Consider the following 24,680-nt stretch of genomic DNA (forward strand, 5'->3'; position numbering starts at 1 on the left):
ATTCATAAGACGACTTCAAGTGAGTGAAGATGAGTTTGTGTGAGACACCACAGCAAAGTTGGACGTGACAAAACTTTGGATGGGAGACCTGGAATGATGAGCTATAAATACAAGCCACTGAATTCTGGCACAGACAGACCTCTCATCTCGTAGTAGGAGTTTAGTGTGTGTGTGTTTTGATATATTTAACTTGACTCTTGGGTCACAATGAGATTATGTTTGAATGAAGACTGACACATCTCATCTGTTGCAAACTATTTTTAATGGCCCACTCACTACAAAGGATCTCATCAATTAACGTTTACATATCTTCTTAGCTGCCACTTTTTTAAACAGGGAATAACTACTCCAGTGGTAGGTGCAAACAACATAAGGATCGAGGATTTTGCTGTGCTGCTAAAAGCTACAGCCCATTTGAACTTAATCCTTTGAACTACTCCTCTGAACATAATTAAATTAAAAATTCCAGGCCACTGCTTATGAGTACAACATTACAATCAGTTACATTTCAAAACAAATGCAAGGAGTACAGTGATATTTTAGCTGTTGAGGAGAGTGACAGGATGCAGCTGGAAGAGAACACCTCTGGTCTTTCCTCCTCCAGGCTCGACAATATCCATCTTCAGAGCAGGATCCACCTTCAATACACAAACACTTCAAAACACACATAGCTAAAATGTGCTCACAAAACAGAATGTGGCAGAGCTAATGATCAAATAAAAAGTATGAAATAATACCATAGTGCCATACCTGGTTCCATTTCTCAGGTTTCTCATAGTACACTTGAGTGACAACTTCCCTTGGTGGTGACTTGGTGAAGAGCCTGCATTACATAACATAAACACAAACAAAGATCAATAACCGCATTCACATTCAGTGCGTTTACATGCAGTTTAACAAAATGATTATATTCGGGTTAAGGCAATACCCCGGTTTCTCAAACGCCATGTAAACACCTTGCCCCTGTTAAAATCGGAGTTCTCATAACCTGGTTAACAGACCTAGAGAACTCCTTCAGTAACCTGGGTATCCCTGCATGCATACACCTTAACCAGAGTATGGTCGGGTTAAGGGCATGCTCCAACTGCCCCTCCTCACTCCGCTAGAGTGGTTTTTGAACCGGAAATAATCCGTCAGCGCTGTGAATTGTATGGTATCTTAGCAACGACTACAACAAAACAGCTTTGCGCGGGCCATCGGCAGCAAAAAGCCTGCGGTCCATCCGTTTTCCATTACTCCCGGTCGAGGCAGCAGCATACACCGGGAGATGGCTAAACAGATTGTCCATCTCCGGGGCTGTCAACGCTGTGTCTCGGCAAAAAAGTGGAGGGACCGAGCAGCCCCCGCTGGTTAGCGTTAGCTAAAGAAGTTAGCTAGCAAGTTGTCAGTTGCGAGAGCACTGTGCTTTCCTATGTTGTGACAATAGTGTGTTAATGAAACATTAAGTTGTTACATTTTACTAATTTAGTGGCCGGTAGGTGTTATTTTGACACGGGTCAACCGGAAGAAAAAGCCAGTTGTGCGTTGGCAGAGCGCCACCTACTGTACCGGAGGTAGAGTTACTCCCTCTTAGTCTTCCCTGCTCATGTCTACGGGGAGAACTGGCATAACCCGGCATAACTTAATGCAATAACTTAACCGGGGTAATACCCTGACTGATCCAACTTATACGTATTACTGATTTTTGTGGGTGTATGTAAGTGACCTTATCAGGCGGTCCCGGCAGTCCTCCTGCAGCTGGTTGATCCTGTTGGGCCCCAGATGCATAGAGCCATTGGGCCCTTCACACACCAGACGGTTTATAGCCACTCGCAAAGCATTTATCTGACAAAGGAAAACACAGAACTAATCAGTAATATACAAAAGAGAACGCTACATCGTGTAATATTGGCATTAAAGTATTACATAACAGTATATGATAGACACAAGGCCCAGGGCTGTCAATCATTAGCAAACCGGTACCAATATCACAAGGTACAAGATGATCTTGAGTTTATTACTGCTAGTATACTACAGTCTTATTTTAGATATGTATTATTAGCTGTTGCAATACTGAGAAAATAGTTCCTCAACAGAGTAAATTCCATAAAGCAATTGATAAAACATTGCTCCATCTCTGTAATACTTTGGAGAAACACACTAACTCCATATACTATTAGTATTCTTCAGGGAAAAGGTCATGCGGCATCTAGGGCTGTACCGAATAAAATGTTTTGTGCTTCAAAGCTTAGGTACTTATCAACAGCGAATATTCAAGAAAAAGAGAAAGAAAAGAGATGAAGCAAGAGTTGAAGAGACTTCACTTTGTTGTTGCAGGACACCTATTGTTACACAATCTCCTCAGCAGTTCAGTGCTTGTGTTTCGTTTTTTACCTTCATAGTGTTTAAAACTTTTTTGTTTCAGCGATAGAGGCAGTGATGTTTCCCGTTTACTGTAACGTTAACGGGACTCTCACGCTGCGATATGGACTGACGAGTCAGATTTCCTTAGTTTTCCAGGTTACATGATTTTCCATCGCAGGGTGACGTCGGGTTGCTCTTCTCCAAAAGTTGAATTGGTTTTAACTTTTTGCTGCAGGCATTCAAAATAAATGGAAAGACCTGCGTCTTTGCTGGACTGTCTGACAAGTGACGACCGACGCAGTGTTTGTGAATGAATGCTCAGCCAGCCGGCGCCTTACTAGAGCATTAGCGTTATGAACGGCCATACCATCTTCACCTTTATCAAATCGCCTCAGACTGCTTGCTTGAAACATTTCTCAGTTCTTGGCTGAAATGGAGGACAAAGCGCTGCATAAATTAGCCAGCAGCTAGCGGCTTAATACTGACAAAACAACGCAGTAAATTTCAGCCTGCATGCACGTTTAAAAAAAAAAAAATAATAATAATAATATTTGAATCCCAAAATTTTAAATCGAATACCTACCCATCGAACAAATATTCGGATCCAGCCCTAGCTGCAACCCAGCTAAGTTTTTTTTTTTGTCAAAAAGCATGAGGTGGAAAAAAAAGTTGAAAATAGGTAAACACTTGAGAAAACACGGTACGAATCACTCGTCAAACACCAAGATTCAACCAATGAATGACAAAGAATCTGGTAAAAAAAAAACTAATCTTCATCACTTCAGTCAGTCACAACACAGCTGTCTCTCTGGTGAAAGCTGTTACCTCAGTGATGTCTTCAACATCAAATTTGACGTCGAAGGTGAGTTCGATGTCATGCTCAGGTAGGATGCCCTCCTGTGTTTGACTGTTCCAGCCCAAGCCACAGAGGGCACCAGTGTAGCAGGTCCTCTCTTCATTAGTGCTACAAAAAAGGGGAGAAAATATTAACATGGCTATTTGGATTAGGCCGCCTTTAAGGTGTGCAGTGATAAGTGTCTGACTCACCGTAACTCCATGATAGGGGTGAAGAGCATGGTTACGATTGCAGGCAGACCGGGGATTTCTGGCATGATGGAGGTATCTCTCAGTAGAATACGTGTCCCTGCAACACAACCACGCATTTAAAGCTGTAATAGTTGATTTTGACATTTAGAAGAACAACAAGCTTTAAAAAATACAGCCCCTTCAAGCAACCCCTCTCATATTACATATAGTCATTTGATCCATTGTTCGTATACAAATACTGATTAGTTCGGCTTTAATCTTTAAATGCATGCCCATGAGCTTGTATTTATGAGGAGATGTTGTATCTGGTACCTGTGGAGTTGACTGACACAGTCCCAGCCACCATCATCCTCTGATGTTTGTGGTGGGGGTTTTCATTCAGGGCCAAGGAGTTCATGCTGCTTCTCTCGATACACACTGTCCTGCAGGAGGACACAGATATAAGCAAGGGGGGGGAGGGAGGGGGGTATCACAACTTCCAAGTTTAATTAGTTTTTTGTGTACGTAATTGCTTACTTGTAGAGGGTGTTGTGGCTCAAGCTGAGGAAGCTTATCTTATAAGGACTGTTTGGTCCATGCAGATGAACCTGTGGTGATAGAAGGAAGACTGCAGTCAGACACATCACATGACATATTCATGCATCAGTTATTGTTAGTCACCCTGTCGTCATTGTTCTTCTTGTCAGACAGAATGGGTGTGCCTCTGAATGAACACAACACGTGAACTAAAATGGCTCCATCTCCTGGACAAACAGAGCAACAGACGTTCAGAAGTGCAGTGGTGATGCCGTCATCCACCCAATACCAAAATATCAGCATCTCAGACACTCAAAGTCTGTCCTATTTTAAATCCATCCACAAAACCTATTTTAATTTCAAGGCGTTCTCTTAATTTATTGTTAAATTATTTAAATTATTTGTTTTTAATCACTGTTACGGTTTCTATGTGTAGTGCTATGCAAAACGTATCTATTTAGTTTTTAGTAAAAATGTAATGGAATGAAAATATTCTGTAAGCTGCAGTGTATCTTGCCTTTGTCTTGGAATGGGGCTGGCCGCTTTTAGAAAATTGGACGAGTAAGCTGTCAATGAGCTGCTTGTCCTCTTTCTTGCGATCTTTCCAGGAGCTGCTGGCAGCGTTGGGGACATATGTACCCCTTTCTATGTCCTTGTACAGGGACATCAGTGCCTCATTGTTTTGCTGCAAGAGCACACAAAAACAAGACATCTAGACTGAGAAGGGCACACAGCATTTGTATGGATCTTTCTGAACCTGGGGTAGCATGGTTGAGATATTTTTCTTTAAAAATCAACTGCACAACAAGGTTTCTTGGTGTGCTTTACAGTTAGCTTGGGCCCAAAAAACCCAACAAACTTCTTGATTAATGCATTTTTTTTTCATTGAGACGAAAGCAATGTTGCTCACATACACAACATCTAGTGGGAAAATAAGTACTGCAAGTGCAAGGGGAACATTTGTAGGTGTCATTGCGTGAGCAGTGCTGTGTGAGCAGTGCAGTGTATACATATTATTTAAAGGGCCTGACAATCTTTATCAAGGCTAAGCTGTTACTTACAGTTTGAGTGATTTGCCATATTCGTTGTAGATTTGTGATTTACTAGTTTCCTTTGGCATATCTGGCTCTTGACTTTTTGGGGGTCATCTTCGCAAATTCTGAAATTATTCCAGACGCTTAACTTTCAACATCTAGCATGATAGTTGCAGCCGAGTTGCTAGCCCTCACTTGGTGAAACATTCATGTGCTGGTCACTAGATGATAGCTCAGGCCAGGCAAAATTAGGCAGGTCATGACATGTATTTCCATCTGTCTATCGACTTCAGTAACTGGAACAGCGCCACACCTTGCCTTAACACATGCACCCCCGCCACTACACACACACACAACGAACTGCGCTCCGTGTAATAACTAATTATATGTTGATGTGTAACGATACACTACACTCACGATTCACGATTTTATGTTCATGATATGACTTTATCACGATTTTTTTCAACAGAATGAAATGACTGAAAATATTCCTTTATTTATATAAACTGTGCAAAACAGCAGATGTGTCCTCTTATCAAAAGTGCAACTGAAATACTATTTTATCTTAAATAACAAAAACTATTATCTAATATTGCTAAGGCCATATAGTTAAGTATGGTTATGATTTATTTAAAATGTAATAACAGTAGCTTATAAGAACAACTTGTATTAACAGTAATTTGCTGTAAAACGACAAAAAGAAGCAACACTAGATGGCAGAAGGGTATTTTACAACAATGAACGCAACATAAGCTTACGGAGCCGTACTCAAATGCAACACAAGTCCCATCTGTGTTGTTTCTCCGGCAGTGTCCACGATGTCTCAAAGTGCAGCGAGTCTCCTCTGTGTCTTTAGCTGCAGACTGTTGGGACGTGCCAGTGCTGGAATCCTTTCCAGTAAAATATAGTCACACTTTACACTGTTTTGCTGTCAGCATTTTAACCGTGTTTAAGCCAGCTAATGTTACTAGCTAACGGCAGGCTAACATTACCAGCTGTGTAATTTTAGCTAGCCCTGGGCTGTTTAAAAATGTTATCGCGATTCATTTTTTATCTCAACCGGTTGTAATCTTTACACATTTAAATCGATTTGTAACCGATTCACGACGCATCGTTACATCCCTAGGGATTAGTATTCCTTATTTTATGGGCTATTCGAGATCCTTGGGGTAATGCATATATAATAATAATACCCATCCATCCATCAGTCGCCATCCGCTTATCCGGGTTCGGGTCGCGGGGGCAGCAGCTCCAGCAGGGGACCCGAAACTTCCCTTTCCTGAGCCACATTAACCAGCTGTGACTGGGGGATCCCGAGGCCTTCCCAGGCCAGGGTGGAGATATAATCTCTCCACATAGTCCTGGGTTTTCCCCGAGGCCTCCTCCTAGCTGATTATTATTATTATTATTATTATTATTATTAATAATAATAATAATATAAAAAAGAATAACAAAAAAAAACCAACGCATTTAAACACTGATTTGTACATCGATTACCATGGCAACGATCAAAGCTTTCGAAGCTTTGGGCCCCAATTTCTATATTGCACACTGCCTAATCTATTTAATGTGGGACAACCTGGTGCGTCACCTTGGAATCGAAGCTCTCTTCGACCTTCACAGCATGTTCTTCTTCCACCAAGATGTCTGCCACACTGGCGTTTGTTGTCTCTGTGTTGATGAGCAGCTGCACACGCATGACACCATGGAGGATGGAGAACAGCGACACAATGAGTGAACAGCCCTTCACCAGTGTGATGAACCGGTCGCGGGCTCGGCTGCTCCACTGGTTCCCCAGGATGATGGACTGGGCTGAGGGACATATTCCAATAACTTGGAACTCCTGAGCCTGAGACCATGAGCATAGTGTTTGTGTGTTACTGTTAGTTCACAGTTTGGACAGTGGAACAGATAAGTGTGCATTAATTTTCTGACTACTTAAAAATATTGCTACCTGAAATTGGTGAGACAGGAGGTCAGAAGGGAGCTCCCTGAGGCTTTTGCAGGCAACAACCGCCGAGTTGCCAAAGTCCAAGAAGAACACCTGCAGAACAACAACATATCCTGCGTTCTGGTATATGAAGTAACATCAGCAACTATCACATACTGCTGTTAAGAATGATTTCCCTACGTTCTATTTTTAGAGGACGACACTAGATCACAATGGCTTTAGACAGATTTAGTCCAGAAATCAACCTAAATAACTATAGAACTTGGTGCAACCTGTGCAATACTTTCATAGAATTTAAGTGTTAACACCGCTACTTCATCAGTTGTACTACCATGTCAACATTCTGGGTTCTCCAACAAAATAACCTTAGAAAGATTATAGCCAAGCAGGCCATTTAAAGTCTGTATTTCGTAGCACAGTGGTGGTCAAAAGGCAATATAAAACCCTGAAATTAGTAGGGGTGGGAATCGATTTGTACCTCACGATTCGATTCCGATTCAGAGACCAACGATTCGATTCTAAACCGATTATCAATGCAACAGTTTTTGTTATGTAAATTTCCATGCTTGATTTTTAAAAATATACATATAAATCTGAGTTTGCTACTCAGAGTTTGCTTCCCAGACAAAGCAGCTAGACAAAGCTTAGATTTTGACATATACAGTATTTGTCACACACAAGTTTTAATGAAATGTTTTGTCTACTGAGGTTTTTATTTTGGAGTCATTCCATGCTTAAGCCTTAAACATGCTTGTGAAAGTCACCTTCTCTCCCAGTATTCTTCCATGTCAGAGGCCCAGTCATGTTTAGAGGAGGATAATTGCCTTCTTAGAACATGAAACATGAGGTGGTCAGATGTAGATGAACAGCCTAAATGTGTTTTGCCTTATTATTTTAAATATGTCTTATTAGATCATGTGTATATATACACACAACATTTATTTATTTTTTCCTTTTGGCCATTTTTGTGTGGTTTTTTTCTGCACTCTTGCCTAAACTCTAAGTTGTTGTCCATTATCCCATCCTCTTTCAGTCACATTTAAAAATAAAATAATCAATTATTAACTTCATTCCTTGATCAGTAACACTAAACAAAATCAAATGTAGAGTATGAAATCCATAATGTTCTGACAATGTCTATTCTACAGTGGCATGATCATATAAGAGACAGTTGCAAAAAGACATTGAAAATTAGACAGGGGAGTAAAGGAGTATTGTTATGACAAAATTGAATGGGTGCACTATATCCTGAGCAGAGAGCTGCAGCGTGTGAGCGATATTCACCTCCACTGTATTGCCACGTATGTGCAGGACCCTGGCACGGTAGTACAAGCTCTGATCACTGCTCTCAGAGTAAGGAGCAAGACACAGCAGGTTGGGGTAGAGCGACACAGTGACAGGTTGCAGCGTGCGTGTGTTTATCTCTGTTGTCAGATGGCGCTGCTGCTTCAAGCTGGCTTCATCTGATTGGAAGCCCCAGAAATGACCCACCTCCACCACCTGAAGCAGAGATCAGAGTTAAAGAGAGGATACATCCATTCAAGATTCAGACATTTAGTCAAGAACCTAACAAATGGCTCTCTTTTGAAAATGTACCTCTGTACGACCAGATTAGATAAAGGACTGACCTCTGTGATGTTGACCACAAACAAGGGTTTGGGGGGTAGCTTGTCTGGGTCAATGTTCCCGCTCACCACTCCCACCGGGCAGACAGACTGGCTCTGGAAGTCTACATTCACCCTGCACAGCAACAGCACATAGAGAAATATACTTTAATGTTATGTTTTTATTAACTGTATTTATTGGTTTTGAGGTTGTCATATCATTAACAGAGGTCATAGTTAACAGAGTTGCTACTATTCATAAGGTATCGTAAACCAAAATTAACTTGCAAATATTAAAGTTTATTCAGAGTTTACTACAGATCACAGCAATCGATGCAATGATTTTCCAACCACTGTTTATGAGAAAAGGCTGCAAGTAGAGAGAGGTAAGAACATGGTGCTGCCTCTGCCTAAAACCTCCCTTCTCTGAGTCCAAGTAATAGCCGAAGAGTCATGCAGAGTGCAAGGATGTCACATTATATTAAGGCTCAACGCAGGGGCACTGACCAATGCAGTCTGTGGTGCAGGTTCCAAAAAGGCAGTCAAGAATGGGACTTTTCAGCACCCAGAATTCAGACACAGTTGAACCGTTGTGCTCTCATGACATTTATTGCTCACTGAGCAAATGTAAGATTTTTTTTTTTTTAATTCATGTAGCAACTGATTACACTTACTCACATACGGAGAGGTTTCCATAATGTTTAATTAGAGCCGTACCTTGCATATTTCATGTGAGTTATGTTTCTACTCCCAGCACAGATTTCTATTTGTTCGATGGGGAAGACAGACAGCTCCATGGGATTACTCTGCTGTGCCAGGAGGAGGGCAAGAGACACCTCAGGCAGCACCCCAGAGTCTTGGGAAGTCCTGTAGAACTCCACATATGCTCTGAAAAAAAACAAAAAACAGAATCAGACAAGTATGAGTATATGCATTTCAGTGTTCTTTAAAAAAATGGTTAGAGCGGATTTAAAAAAAAAAAAAAAAGCTGTTTGATTTGCTACAGTGGCTTTCACTACCTGGAGCTCTCAAAGGAAATGGCTTTGACCTGTCCACACAGGCGGAACAGAGACTGCAGCTGCTGGTAATACAGGAAAGGGTATGGAGGGAGGTTCCTCACCTGAAACATGTGGTCTGATGTTATTTTACAATATCCCTACCTTTTACGTAATAAGGCAAAAGACTGTAGCCATAATAATCCTGTAAGGGTGTTGATGGTCATTACACACCAGAAAAGTGTCAATAAAAATGATATCATGATTTGAACAGTAATGTATCATACCATCACTGTTGTTCTGGGGTTGAAGCCACTCAAGTCCCTGGAGGCTAAGTCTTCATCTATTTCTCCCTGGACAAAGTAGTTGGGGTAGTGAGCACCAGCAATAACCACCTAAGACAGAGAGAGGTGCAACCTAAAACAAACTGGCATTTAGGTGTGTATATTCAGTAGTTGAATATTTATTCAGAGTGATTATGGGATCTGAAGTGAACACTGTATAGCATGCACTGTCTCTAACCTGAAGGATGAACTTCTGCCTGTGCGCGCTGGTGTAATCCGAGGGCTGAGCGCTCTCCGGCACACGCATGTTGAACTGGGACACTCGCTTCTTCAGGTCCTCATACAGTTCTGCAACCTAGACAGTGAGTTGAAGTTGAAAAGAGGTCTGAGACACAATATTTGATAGCTCAATTTCAAAATATTAGCTCATTAAGACTGGAAGTTGACATTTTTGACGGTCAACTGTGCACCAAAAGGCGAAAATCATTAACAAGCTAAAATCTGTCATGGAACTTAATGACCAAGTTTAAACTGACAGCATTATACCGATTACATATTTAGAGTCTGACTGTACCAACTTTAGTAAAGCCTCTGAAACAGCGACTCAACAGAAGCAAGATTCTTTCTTGATAACACATGACTACAAACATGATTAATGCCTGTTGTTTGCAGTTCAACTAGGATGGGTGATGACAATGACATCCTGTAATGTGGCTTGATGAACTCCTGTGACCCAGCTATCTGCTTAATCTCTGTACCTCCCTGATCCTCTTGATCTGAATGAAGTTCTCTTTTCCCCAGTCCAACTCATCCTAAGAGAAGAAAGCAGCAAAGGGAAAGACAATTTAAGATTCTTAATGAATAAATCATTATAAAACACATTTAGTGAATAGTTTAAATGTTAACAAAGGCAGAGAGGCTTTTCTCCAACTGAGGTGAAACTGAATAAGCTATCTTAATGGGGACACCACTCACCTAATCTATTTCCCCTGGGCAACTGCTCTGTAAGCTATAGTGCGCTAAATGTCATTCATAAGGTGCTATGTGAATTCATTACCAATAGGACAGAGCAATTATGTATACGTTATTGCCAATTTTCAAACTAATTTAAGATGACTGAGTGTCAAGCGGTTGCTCTGTTCAACAACAGTAGCAGACTATTCTTATTTTCAACATCAATATGTATGATCAAAAATATAGATAATAATAATATAGATAAAATATATATATATCTTTTTTTTTATATGCATTTATGTTGTTTCAGGGAGCTCATGTTTGGTTGTCGTTTTATTCACCTTTGGGTGTCTCAGCTGTCCTTTCTTTTTGGATGAGTGCCAGGCCTGACAGTAAGAGACAATAGGGAACAGCCATCAGGCAAATACGTAAAACCATTAAATAATAATAACAAAAAATTGTATTTATATACTTCTCCGGGAACCATCACCTTATCGTGTTGGAGAGGTTTGTGTGTCCCTATGAACCTGAGGGCTGTGTTGTCTGGAGCTTTGTGCTCCTGGTAGGGTCTCCCAAGGCAAAGTGGTCTCAGGTGAGGGGCCAGACAAAGAATGGTTCAAAAATCCTATGAAAAATCGAGGAAGGGATGAAGTGACCCTGCCCGGAGGAAGCCCGGGGCCCCCGTCTGGAGCCAGGCCCAGATGGAGGGCTCGTCAGCGAGCGTCTGTCTGGTGGCCGGGTTTGCCATGGAGCCCGGCCGGGCACAGCCCGAAAGCGCTACGTGGCGGACATCTCTCCATCCCATGGGCCCACCACCTGTGGGAGGAACCGCTGGGGTCGGGTGCGCTGCCTCATGGGTGGCAGTGAAGGTCAGGGGCCTCGACGGACCAGACCCGGGCAGCAGAGGCTGGCTCTGGGGACGTGGAATGTCACCTCTCTGTGGGGGAAGGAGCCGGAACTTGTGCGGGAGGTGGAGCGCTACCGGTTAGATCTGGTGAGGCTTACCTCTACGCACAGTCTTGGTTCTGGAACCATACTCCTGGATAGGGGTTGGACTCTTTTCTTCTCCGGAGTTGCCCAGGGTGTGAGGCGCCGGGCGGGTGTGGGGATACTCACAAGCCCCCGGCTGAGCGCCGCTACGTTGGAGTTTAACCCGGTGGGCGAGAGGGTCGCCTCCCTACGCCTGCGGGTTGTAGGGGGGAAAACTCTGACTGTTTGTGCATATGCACCAAACAAGAGTTCAGAGTATTCGGCCTTCTTGGAGACCTTGAGTGGAGTCCTGCATGGGGCTCCAGTCGGGGACTCCATAGTTCTGCTGGGGGACTTCAACGCGCACGTGGGTAATGATGGAGACACATGGAGAGGCGTGATTGGGAGGAACGGCCTCCCTGATCTAAACCAGAGTGGTTGTTTGTTGTTGGACTTCTGTGCTAGTCATGGATTGTCTATAACGAACACCATGTTCGAACATAGGGATGCTCATAAGTGTACTTGGTACCAGAGCACCCTAGGCCAAAGGTCAATGATCGATTTTATAATCGTTTCATCTGATCTGAGGCCATATGTTTTGGACACTCGGGTGAAGAGAGGGGCGGAGCTGTCAACCGATCACCATCTGGTGGTGGGTTGGGTCAGGGGGTGGGGGAAGACTCTGGACAGACCTGGTAAGCCCAAACGGGTAGTGCGGGTAAATTGGGAACGTCTGGAGGAGGCCCCTGTCCGACAGACTTTCAACTCACACCTCCGGCGGAGCTTTTCGTGCATCCCTGTGGAGGCTGGGGGCATTGAACCCGAGTGGACAATGTTCAAAGTTTCCATTGCTGAAGCTGCGGTGAGGAGCTGTGGTCTTAGGGTCTTAGGTGCCTCAAGGGGCGGTAACCCACGAACACCGTGGTGGACACCGGTGGTCAGGGAAGCCGTCTGACTGAAGGAGGAGTATTTCCGGGATATTTTATCCCAGACGACTCCGGAGGCAGTTGCAAGGTACCGAAGGGCCCGAAGGGCTGCAGCCTCTGCCGTGAAAGAGGCAAAGCAGCGTGTGTGGGAGAAGTTCGGAGAAGACATGGAGAAGGACTTTCGGTCGGCACCAAGGTACTTCTGGAAAACCGTTCGCCACCTCAGGAGGGGGAAGCGGGGAACCATCCAAGCTGTGTACAGTAAGGATGGGACGCTGTTGACCTCAACTGAGGAGGTAATAGGACGGTGGAAGGAGCACTTTGAGGAACTCCTAAATCCGACTAATACGCCCTCTATGGTAGAGGCAGAGCTGGAGGATGAGGGGGGATTGGCATCAATTTCCCTGGTGGAGGTTGCTGAGGTAGTTAAACAACTCCACAGTGGCAAAGCCCCAGGAATTGATGAGATCCGTCCAGAAATGCTTAAAGCTCTGGGTGTGGAGGGGGTTGTCTTGGTTGACACGCCTCTTCAACATTGCGTGGAAGTCTGGGACGGTGCCTAAGGAGTGGCAAACCGGGGTGGTGGTTCCCCTTTTTAAAAAAGGGGGGACCAGAGGGTGTGCCAATTACAGGGGTATCACACTTCTCAGCCTCCCGGTAAAGTCTACTCCAAGGTGCTGGAAAGGAGGGTTCGGTCGATAGTCGAATCTCAGGTTGAAGAGGAACAATGCGGATTCCGTCCTGGTCGTGGAACAACGGACCAGATCTTTACTCTCGCAAGGATCCTGGAGGGAGCCTGGGAGTATGCCCAACCAGTCTACATGTGTTTTGTGGATCTGGAGAAGGCGTATGACCGGGTGCCCCGGGAGATACTGTGGGAGGTGCTGCGGGAGTACGGGGTGAGGGGTCCCTTCTCAGGGCCTTCCAATCTCTGTACGACCAAAGCGAGAGCTGTGTCCGGGTTCTCGGCAGTAAGTCGGACTCGTTTCAGGTGAGAGTTGGCCTCCGCCAGAGCTGCGCTTTGTCACCAATCCTGTTTGTAGTATTTATGGACAGGATATCGAGGCGTAGTCGGGGTGGAGAGGGGTTGCAGTTCGGTGGGCTGGGGATCTCATCGCTGCTTTTTGCAGATGATGTGGTCCTGATGGCATCATCGGCCTGTGACCTTCAGCACTCACTGGATCGGTTCGCAGCCGAGTGTGAAGAGGCTGGGATGAGGATCAGCACCTCTAAATCGGAGGCCATGGTTCTCAGCAGGAAACCGATGGAGTGCCTTCTCCAGGTAGGGAATGAGTCCTTACCCCCAAGTGAAGGAGTTCAAGTACCTTGGGGTCTTGTTCGCGAGTGAGGGGACAATGGAGCGGGAGATTGGTTGGAGAATCGGCACAGCAGGTGCGGTATTACATTCAATTTATCGCACCGTTGTGACGAAAAGAGAGCTGAGCCAGAAGGCAAAGCTCTCAATCTACCGGTCAGTTTTTGTTCCTACCCTCACCTATGGTCATGAAGGCTGGGTCATGACCGAAAGAACAAGATCCAGGGTACAAGCGGCCGAAATGGGTTTCCTCAGGAGGGTAGCTGGTGTCTCCCTTAGAGATAGGGTGAGAAGCTCAGTTATTCGTGAGGAGCTCGGAGTAGAGCCGCTGCTCCTTTGCGTCGAAAGGAGCCAGTTGAGGTGGTTCGGGCATCTGGTAAGGATGCCCCCTGGGCGCCTCCCTAGGGAGGTGTTCCAGGCACGTCCAGCTGGGAGGAGGCCTCGGGGGAGACCCAGGACTAGGTGGAGGGATTATATCTCTAACCTGGCCTGGGAACACCTCGGGATCCCCCAGTCGGAGCTGGTTAATGTGGCCCGGGAAAGGGAAGTTTGGGGTCCCCTGCTGGAGCTGCTACCCCCGCGACCCGACCCCGGATAAGCGGATGAAGATGGATGGATGGATGTATTTATATAGCATGGTACTCAAAGACAATACAATAAAACCAGAACATTAAGCACATTAAAAAGTGTAGCAATATACCACAACTTGCTGCTGACTTGCTAACAAACACAATACCTTGAAGGCATTGACGAAAGCCATGGAATCACTTGGTGTGCCACGGGCAAAGGCCAACTTGCTCCTGGAATAACAAATTGTATTCAGTGCATAAAGAAAAAACATACAATACACAGAACCAATATCTGTTTCTGTCCTGCAAGTGTTCTGATGAAAAGATTAGGAACCTTGAGGCAAACATGTAGGCATCTACATGTGCAATGCCAGAAAAACTATTTGTGCTCTGATTTGCCAAAACATACAAATATCTAATTAGGAAAATCAGATTTAAGGGGAACAGCGCATGGATTGCTGAATATGCTATGACAGAGACTTTAAAGAGACTCTTTAATGACCAAACACTGTTCTTTTTTACTTTTCAGTGTTTTGTATGTCCACAGAGATGGCATCGTGTTTGAACTGTTCACATCTGTTCTACTGCAAGCATCTCATTAGCCACCAAACACTGTGATGGCTCTTATGCTGTAAAAGTGAGTCCATAGTCAATAGGTATGTCTGGACTCCATGGACTTAGTAACATGACAATATAATGCCTCAAATATCTTATGCCACTTTGGTGGGACACAAAAATGATCTACACAGCCAGGCAGCCTGTGAATCAGTGCAGCTGTTGGCTGTGACTCACCTGTGGCCAGCAAGCTGCTGCATGGATGGTATGGCAAAGAAACTCTTCAGAGAGTGCGAGGCAGCTGAGGACAAGCAAAGTCGTTACTGTTTGTGCAAACTGCCCACAAAAAAAACACATTACTATGGTTTGGTACAGGGTGGGAAATTAGCCCACCAGCCAATGGCGGGTACTTTTTCAAAGTGGCGGGTGACTTTGCCTTGTATACGAGCCACAGTGGCGGGTGGATTGTAAAACATTCCTTTTAACAGATTGGAAAGCTTTTGTCAAAGAATGCTTTTGCTAAGTAACAATGCACAATGCTCGCGTTACCTTACTGCTAATGAATCCCCAACATTTCCGGATTTTTCTGCTTCAGACACGCATAGAAAACAACACAGACTTTCAGTTCACTTGAAATTGGTGAAAGTTACAAAAGTTATTGTAAAATACCCTTTTTCCCATCGAGTGGTTGTTTTTAACAGCAATTTTCTGGTTAAATAAGTTATTACATTTTTAATAAATCATTACATTTTGACCATATGGCCTTAGTAATTAACAAGCCGTTCTTTAATGTCGCCGACTGTCATTTTGTGCTCTTCTTTCTTTCTTTTATTCAAAGTATCGGTTTAGGCACCGGCACCGTTTTAAAAGTATCTTTTTAGTACCGGTATCAGAAAACACCCAAACGATACCCAACCCTACACATTATTTATGTTATGTTGTTGTTTCAAGAGTGCAGTCGTGACAGATTTGTTGTATGTTTCTACAACTGTAAACATGTGCATATGCAGTAACTGAGGTCCATTCCAGTAGCATAATGACAGACTGACCTATAATAAGGCATTCCTCCAGGCAGCCAAAGACGTGGCCCAGGACAATCATCTTCCCCAGGCACAGGTCCACAGGCAAGTGGGCCAGAACTCGGCCCAGGAAAGTTATTTCACCATCCTCATTGTGACCCCTGCCATCACTTTTCGCAGATAGTGCGCCCATCTATAGAATGAAACATCCAGCTAGTGTCAAGACAACAGGTTTTATTTATAGCTCCAATTAACTCCCAAAACCTTTATCTCAGAACAACAGATTGACTTAATATTTAAGGATTTAAAATAAAAATGGATGAACTGTTAATTTCATTCATTGGAAAATGTACTTATATTTATTAGACATGCATAGATCCAATACTGATATCGGATATCAGGCCAATACTGAGAGAATACAGAGAGTACAACACACTGATGACACAGCGTAGCTTACCGGCAGGTAGCATGAAGCTAAAGACACAGTAATATTAGCTTACTGGTAGCCTGCAGCTGTCTTTTCCAGACACCACGGCTGCTGCTGGAGTCGGAGATGACGGAGAAACAACAGAACTGGAAAATCCTTCTGCTTTCCTGAAGTCACCAGTGTGCGTTCAAGTGCCCCTCTAAACTCATGGTGCATTCAATTGCACCTCATAATGATGTTTCCTTACACATAAAAGAATGATCCCAATCACTTCCACACAGTGAGCAGACAGCTTATTATTAAACACTCGATTGGTACTTGGCATTGGACGACCCAAAGCCCAGGTATTGTATAGGTATCGGGACTGAAAAAGTTTGATCGGTGCATTCTTCATATTGTGATGACCCCTCCCACTCTGTGGGTGGCTCCATGGTATTTTTCCACGTCATATATTTGGGAAGAAGTCCGAGTGGCAGAGGTGTGGCACACCTGTATCCATTCCTCCTTATTGACTCCTGGTTACTACTATTTAAGAGGGTTGGAGATGTACTTCTGGCTCTCTCCATCCTTACAGCCAGACAGGGTTTGTTTTAGGTTGTCCTTTGAGTTCTGTTTGCTTTGTTTTTCACACACTCACTTACAGCCATGCACTCACTACACTACTGATAAATGATAAACAGTATGTTTAATACTATATTTATTAAGTATTATTTATTTGGGTTAAATAAATTGGTTTTAATGTAATCCTTAATTATGTGTGGTCTCCCTTATTTTGTCAGAACTGTGAGCTGGTTCATGACAATATTTATCACATTTTATGGTTGTACATTGCTGAATTGCTGCTTGCCTATGAGCCAGAGGCTAGCCTGAGATCCTCAGACAAAGATCGTCCAGCTGTTTTTAAATCCCCTGGACTAAAGCTGGCTGGGCATTTGCTTATGAGGCTCCTCATCAATGAAACTCTTTGTCTGAGAATATCAGGCTATATTCAGATTCATACATCTTTTAAAATCACCTCTTAAAAATAGTAACTTCTGTTATGAAAACAACTTGTATCTATGTATTTGTCTGGTCTTGTAGTCTGTTAAATGTATTCACATTCCCTAGTTTCACTCATTGTGGTGCTATGTTTACTGTCTTTTTTATTCTGTTTGATGCTGTGTTTTGTAATGTAGTTAAAAAAAATGGTATAAAATAAAAAGTATATTTTGTTAGTGACAGAAAGAAACCAGTTATCATACACTTCTTCCACTTTCCCTTCCCCACACAAATATATAATGACACTGCCCTTCATTACCCTCACCTAACAGACTTTTACAAATACTGGCTGATGCAAAGTTTCTGTCTGAGAACTCCTGGTCTGACAGAGCTGTGTGGTCAGATGCCTGCCCAAATACATCATTACAGCCACACATTCATAAGTACTTGATTCAACATGAATGGTTCTCATAGAGATGATTCATCAATCTGCACTTATTTACCTCTTTGAGTTGGAGCACTGTCCTTACTATGTCACCAAGGTCAGGGGGTGAGAGGGCTGTGGAAAGGATGGAGCGGGGATCTCCCATGTCCAGCAGCTTCACCTTCAGCATGATGTTGGCCAACGGGGCAAGCTGAAAGGAAGGCAAATAGTATGGCATAGGTTGATTATTTAATTCGAGTCAAAGCAATGTTAAAAAAAGAAAGAACAATCTCTGGTCATGTGCACATTCTCTTACCAGCATCTCAGGGATCATGTAGTCTGGGATTTCATTCCTCCAGAAGTCTTTGGTAATAAGACGGTAACAGTAGCCCTTAGAGACTCGACCTGCCCTACCTGACAGAGAGAGGAAATATGTGTAAAAGTACAGAAGTGAGCAGACACTTCAGAGGTAAACTTCTGTATTGTAAGTATAGTACCTCGACGCTGGTTGCAGTTGGTTTTGGATGCCCAGGTGAGACGCAGAGACTGATAATTGGTGTCTTTATCACAGACCATGTGACGGGCCAGGCAAAAATCAATCACTGTAATGACAAAAAATGCACAAATACCAAATTAAGATTTTATAATACTTCATTACAAAACACACATTAAGTTAATAGATAAAACAAGGCTGAGGGAAAACAAACTCACCATATTTGACATCTGGAACAGTCACCGAACTCTCAGCAATGTTGGTGGAAAGGATAACCTGTTATGATGAGGTGATCATCAGTACAGCAGGTAAGAACACATGAGACATAAGATATATTTTATATGGCTGTGTCTCTAACCGCCTACTTGCACCCTTAAAACACTTAGTTTTAAGTATATAGTGTAGATAACGCAAAAAGTCAGTGCACTGAAAGTACCCGGATGACCCCCTAAAAACGGTCAAAAAGTTCAGTGTGGAACGATGGACACTATGTGCACTAAACGGGCGCCACCTTGACTACAAAGCGGAAAGGGGAGGGACCAGGGACGTCGACCGGCAGCTGATTGGACGAACATGTCACGTGGGTCTGGCTTCTCCCGGATTTCACAACCGAGCATAATGGCAGCTCGTTCAGAATACGATCTCGTATTTTATACAAAAGTAGTTCACTGAAACGTGTTTCTGAAAACGCTTTAAACGAGAAATAGGCCATACAGTTGCTGAATCTGTCTGTTTTTTTGATCAACAAAGGTCAGTTTAAAAGATGTTTGTCAGATTTTGAGAGGTGGTGAGCCGAGCCGACCGCTCGTCATTTCCGTTAAGTGTTTTAACATAAGTGTTCCTTTTGGGACAATACTAACCATCGAAAGTGGGCACTACGGCAGTAAGTGGTTAGTGCACATTAGCAGTGTACTGACGGAAGTATGTGGAATGAGACACAGTCTATATTTTTTGTTAACTTTAAACCTTTCTGTATCCTGGCACAGGGAACAGAAACACACAGTTCTGCTCCTCCAGAGTCACAGTGGAGTGGAGAGGGTAAACCTGCAATCTGAACAGCAGCACTTTCATCGTAAAGGTAAAACGTAACACAGGTTAACAAGCACTATACATTTTAAAGAAGTCAATTCTGATACTGATTCTTATTACTGATACACAAAACTGACTTCTCCTAAGGAAGCCAGCAAAACAGACAAAAAAGACAATAGGTCTTAGCTACAGAAAGATTCAACAAAGAGATAAACTCAAAAGCCCACCTTTTGTGGACCAGCTTGGCCAAGGCCTCCTGCATGTAGCTTATCTCGTGTATACCAGGAAGGAAAACCAGCACACTGCCCCGCTCTGCAGTCATACCATCTTTTCTCTCTGCTTTGCTGCTCAAACACAAACACACGTGATCATTACTTTTTGTGGCTGCCCGTTGTTAAAGGTATAGCAAGCAATGTTAATCCAATACACTTTTTGTCAAATTCAGCGAATATCTCATCATGGACACCTAGCTCTCTATTTTCTTTGTGCGCTGTGCGCATGAGCCACAAAACACTATTCAAGCCAATCAGCAACAGGCGGCGCGTGCAAGCAAGTGATGGGGGCGAGGGGGTAGGAGTCAACAAGGAGAGTTGGTAGATAAACGTCAAAAGAGGAAAAGGAAGAATAAAAATTAAAAAGAAGTTGTATGACCGGGAAAGGAGGAAGAGCCTTGTTAAAATTGGCGAGGCTTTTTAACGCTGCAGAAACCTCCGTGATTTCAAAGGAATGAAAACAGATGAAGGCTTTCGCCGTTATGGACAAGTGAGCAATAATGTTCGCTGTTTGGGGGTTGTACTGTTTGGGAGGTCAGTTCAAATATCAACAATCTAATCACAGCATTGCTTACTGCACCTTTAAGTCAAGTGTGCTAAAATACAGAAGCCTCACCTGGAATCTTTGCCCTCCATTTCATCAAAGCTCTGGATGAGACTGATGGCAAGATTGTATATCTCCACTGAAATGTGAGGGTCACCTGAAGAAGGAGACTCAACCTGATAAAGAGACACACAATTCATACCTTAATAACCATTTGGTTTTAGTACAGAGAACAGTTAGCCTGGATGCCAGCCGAACTTAGCCCTGCCCACAACAAGAGCTGTTCAGACCAATCAAATTGTGAGGGTGGGCTTTATACGATGATGGACAGCTGTTCAAGTCATAGAGGTTGGTTTTAGAACGTAAGAGACTTCACCTGTTTCAACGGCCAATAGAGAAGTCAGCTGGTAAAGTCAGCTAAAAACTATAGAAATTAAATTATCAATAATCCATTTTATTTCTACGTTACAAACAGCTTTACAAAATGGCAGACTTTTAGACGGAGCGGAGCCTCAACAACGGCCCGAAAGCACGTTAACGTTATATGGGGTTAACGTGCTAGAGCAAGCTAGAGAGTGACTGAAGAGAGGGAGAAAGGGAGCGCCCAGCGGCGTTAGAACAAAGCCGTGAATCAGAGAAATTTGCCAATTCATTTCTAGAAATGCAACTGTAGCAAGCATGTCACGATCACTAACGGTCTCCACATTCATATTTAGATCAAACAAATGATATATCCAGCTTCAAAAAAGTCTAAAAGTCGAGAGTTAGGACGGAAGTGCATTGTGCAAAGAGTGGTTGCTATGGAGACGAAACACTGTCTCTTCTGTTGACAGTTGAGTTGAGTTCCGTTGCTCTGATTGGTTGTAGGTCTATCCAATGAGTGCAGAGGAATTTTCTTTCCCTGTTCGGTTGAAACACGCCCCATAATCACAGCACAATGGAGAGGTTTCAGACTCACATTCTGACTAGAATCTGAGTATGAGGATGTCAGGCTAGAGAACAGTAGCATCAGCAAACATTTACCGTGGTCTTACCCTGTATGGAAACAGTTTTTGAAGGTCATCCAGATAAAACTCCTCAATGGCATAGGGTGCCCCCTCCACTTCAAACACGTAGGCCGGGTTCATTTTGCCACGAATTGGCGTGCCAAAGTACTCAGCAAACTGTCTGCAGTTAATGGTGGCTGACATAAGAATGATCTGAAAAAACACAGGTCCTATGACTGAGAGTTCAACTGATGCAAAAGGAGGACACAAGATTTTACTTGATCTTTCAAATACCTTGACATAACAAGAGTTGGAATGGAGAAGTTTTCTTAAAACCAGCAGGAGAAAGTCCATCTCTTCAGTGCGCTCATGAACCTTGGGCAAAGGCAGAGTAGTTAAATGGCAAGAATCACTCATTGGACAATAGAACTAAATGAAACATGAAACAAATTTAAATTGAACATTTAATACAACTAAAAATTATAAACTTGAATTAAAAAGGTGTAACACAAGGCAACTGCATTTTAACTATTAACAAAAAATTACAATACAACAAAATAGAAGACAATTTAAAAAAACATTTTTAGGGCCCAGCTAACAGAGCAAATGATCTGCCTCAAGTTTATTCACCTCATCTATGAAAATGTGGGAGTACTCTGTGAGGCACTTGGCGGAAACCAGTTTTTGCAGCAACACTCCTGTAGTCATGTAGATGAGCCGGGTGTGCTCAGTAGCCATCTTCTCCAGTCCAACCTGAAAAACAAATATGCAAAGTTGTATTCATAAATCTGCCACACACAGTACTGAAAATGACTATATCTATTTTTGGCATTCTCACTGGTAACGTCAGACGAAACACACCTGCTTGTTGTTTCTTGTTGTTTTACTCAACAAGAGGATCACAATCTAAAAACATCAGCTCAGTGCAGTTCCATACCATCATCTTTTGGTGTCTTGTTAATGTTAATGCACTGCAGCATTGCACATTGAGTTACAGAGCACACTACTATATTAGTAATTATTTTGTTATTTATTTTCTAATAAAAAAAATAGTCATACCTTCCTGCTATTTCTTGGTAATACGTTTATATTCTACTTCCTTAGAAAGTTGAACAGGAGAGGCCACAGTACGCTTCCTCTACAGTAGCCTTAGGTCTCTACTTTTTCCAGTGTCTTATAAACTAATATCTGCAATGCCAACATGACTATTTCTGGTTAGTCTTGGTGAAAATACCAGTGAACTGTAATAAAATCCATTGCTTTCTGGTGTCTGACCTCAGGGAAATACTTTTCGGTTCGCAGACTCAACTCTGAGCACAAAGGAATTTTCCATTTACTGACTGCACGACTTTCACAGACATAAAAAATAGGAAAGGGAACAAGGAAAGAGCTCTCTTCTTACAGCAAATAGAGATATTTTCAGAAGAACGATAGACAAAAATCAAAAAGTACCTTTGAGCTACGCAAATTAAGAACATAATTTTCAGCGTTATATCAATTTCTAACACTGTTTATCATTGCTCCCACTGTCAGTGACATCATCCTTAACTCCAGAGGTTTACACCAAGCAGAAGAGACAACAGTTATTATTAGACATGCTGTTTCGGAACTCCGTACAACACAGCCACACATCCTGGCAACAATATAAACACAAGAGCTTGTCAACACAAGCATGCAAACACTGTTTAGTTGTGAGAGAGGCGCAATGAGTGCTTTTTGTGCAGGTGTTACTTTTTGTTTCCCCTCTTTTGTTAAAAAATCTAAAATTTGGTAGGAGGGTAGACAGATTAAATGTTGCACTAACCTGATATCCCACCAGACTACCCAGGGTACACTTCCGCTGTGTGGCAACCCATCGGGCAATACTGCTGGCACCAATTTTGCGTGGTTGGGTGACCACAATGTTGCATGATGCATTTTTCTCATTGTAGTGATCCAGAATGTACTGTGGCACCTGGGTCGTCTTGCCACTGCCTGTGGCTCCTCGAATGATCACTACAGAGTTGTTTTCTATGAGGGAAATCAGCTGGAAGCGGGCGCACGCACGCACGCACGCACGCACGCACGCACGCACGCACACACACACACGTGCACAGTTTAAAGAGACAAAGTTAACATTTGTACAGTACCATATCACTGAAATAAACTACATTTAAAAATAATTTATGAAATTGTACAGCAGATGGGTGTGCTAAATGATTTGTCCACACTTTATAATCTGTACTAAGAAAGTGCAGCTTAAATGACTGCATGAGCTGCTAAAATATCTACACACTACTCTTTATTAGACAATAGAAATATTTAGATCAGTGGATTTAAAATTTACTGATGTTCTGCAACATAAATGACATCAAGTTGATCTTGAGCAAACAGTAAAAGCTTAAGTGCACCAATGCCCTGAGGACATAATGGTCTTTCAGTAAATGGATTTCAGTAAAACTCCAACATGACCAAAAGAGAAAGTACTACAGGCGAATTAGAGAGTACTTTTAGACCATCAGGGTGTGTGGTTTGTGGTGTACGGATGGTACATTTTACCTCCTGTCTGTTTTTGGTTATGGGCAAGCTGGGGTACTTGTAGCTGGCAAGTGGAGGAGGAGAAGGAGTACCTAAGGACACAGAATTGAATGCACAAGAAACAGGGTTAAACTGATTAGGGCAGCAAGCAGATTCCTGTATATCTAAGAATGTAAGGGAGTATGGTGTGTGATAAGAAAAAGCTAACACAAAGTTTAAGACTCACTCCCTGCTGGTTTTTGAAACCACCCTCCATCAGAGTTCACATTTTTCCGGCTGCCCTCATCAGGAACCTTTGATGGGCTGAAAAAAATTAAAGTAATTTTAAGCAATTCCAGCCTTTTTGTCCCATTTTCCCCTCACATTACAAAAACAAAATTAAATTCAAAGACCATACAGCAATCTATTTACTTTCCTTCTCTATGTGATAGACATATTCTGCTAGTCTCATCTCAGAAAGCATAACTGCCAAAGTCCCAAGGAGCATTGTGGTAAGAAACAAAAATCTGTTGCATGACACTGATAAGGATTGGCTAAAGTTAAGAGGCTGCGCCTTATAGCAGCTTTAATCAATTGCTTTTTAGATTCTGGATCCATTTTAGATTCATGCAGAAACTGTGGTGCTGGGTTTTATGTCTGAATGTAATAACGTGTAGCGCTGTGAATATGCTAGAATACGTCAGCTGTCATTTCATGCAGAAGCTTAACTCTTTTAATGCCTGTGATACTATTTCATGTAACTTTTGTTGAAAGGCTTTTAACTTTCTCTTTTCTGCTGGTTTAGTGGGTTGTGCGTGAAGGACAAGAACAGCCTAAACAGCATAGTGAAGGTTTGCTCCAAGATTATTGGAGTTCCGCAGAGGGACTTGGGCTCCCTTTGGGAGAAACAGGTGGCTGAGAAAGCAAGGAAAGTCATATCAGCCAACCAG

At 42.9% G+C, this 24,680-nt stretch overlaps 1 protein-coding gene across 2 annotated transcripts; it reads right to left on the reverse strand.

Annotated features, from left to right (window-relative positions):
• Positions 1-243: 243 nt before the first annotated feature.
• Positions 244-21,959, reverse strand: tdrd9 (tudor domain containing 9). 2 transcript variants are annotated; one of them, XM_078276839.1, is made up of 31 exons: positions 21,865-21,959; positions 21,529-21,609; positions 21,283-21,447; positions 20,321-20,424; positions 19,660-19,776; positions 19,370-19,454; positions 18,622-18,679; positions 18,408-18,512; positions 18,227-18,324; positions 17,990-18,121; positions 16,112-16,274; positions 15,300-15,363; positions 14,675-14,738; positions 11,070-11,114; positions 10,533-10,586; positions 10,013-10,129; positions 9,778-9,885; positions 9,515-9,615; positions 9,213-9,383; positions 8,520-8,631; positions 8,176-8,391; positions 6,895-6,984; positions 6,532-6,789; positions 4,424-4,591; positions 3,907-3,977; positions 3,703-3,812; positions 3,391-3,487; positions 3,169-3,307; positions 1,706-1,824; positions 751-823; positions 244-638 (listed from the first exon to the last, which is right to left on the reverse strand). In XM_078276839.1, exons 1-31 carry the CDS (start codon positions 21,940-21,942, stop codon positions 540-542), a joined length of 3,462 nt encoding a protein of 1,153 aa, XP_078132965.1. In that variant the 5' UTR covers positions 21,943-21,959; the 3' UTR covers positions 244-539. The 2 variants fall into 2 exon arrangements, with proteins under 2 accessions (XP_078132965.1, XP_078132966.1); XM_078276840.1 differs by lacking the exon at positions 4,424-4,591.
• Positions 21,960-24,680: the final 2,721 nt, after the last annotated feature.

Source organism: Sander vitreus, chromosome 20 (assembly GCF_031162955.1).
Source record: "Sander vitreus isolate 19-12246 chromosome 20, sanVit1, whole genome shotgun sequence".
Taxonomy (NCBI): domain Eukaryota; kingdom Metazoa; phylum Chordata; class Actinopteri; order Perciformes; family Percidae; genus Sander; species Sander vitreus.

Bases quoted from the DNA above. Each gene is read 5' to 3' on its own strand.
- tdrd9 (XM_078276839.1), bottom strand. From the start codon at position 21,942: ATGACTACAGGAGTGTTGCTGCAAAAACTGGTTTCCGCCAAGTGCCTC. The intron at 10,130-10,532 runs GTACAGAGATTA...CTCACTGTCTAG, and splicing joins AGATCAAGAGGATCAGGGAG to GTTGCAGAACTGTATGAGGA. The intron at 639-750 runs GTATGGCACTAT...TGTGTATTGAAG, and splicing joins AACCTGAGAAATGGAACCAG to GTGGATCCTGCTCTGAAGAT.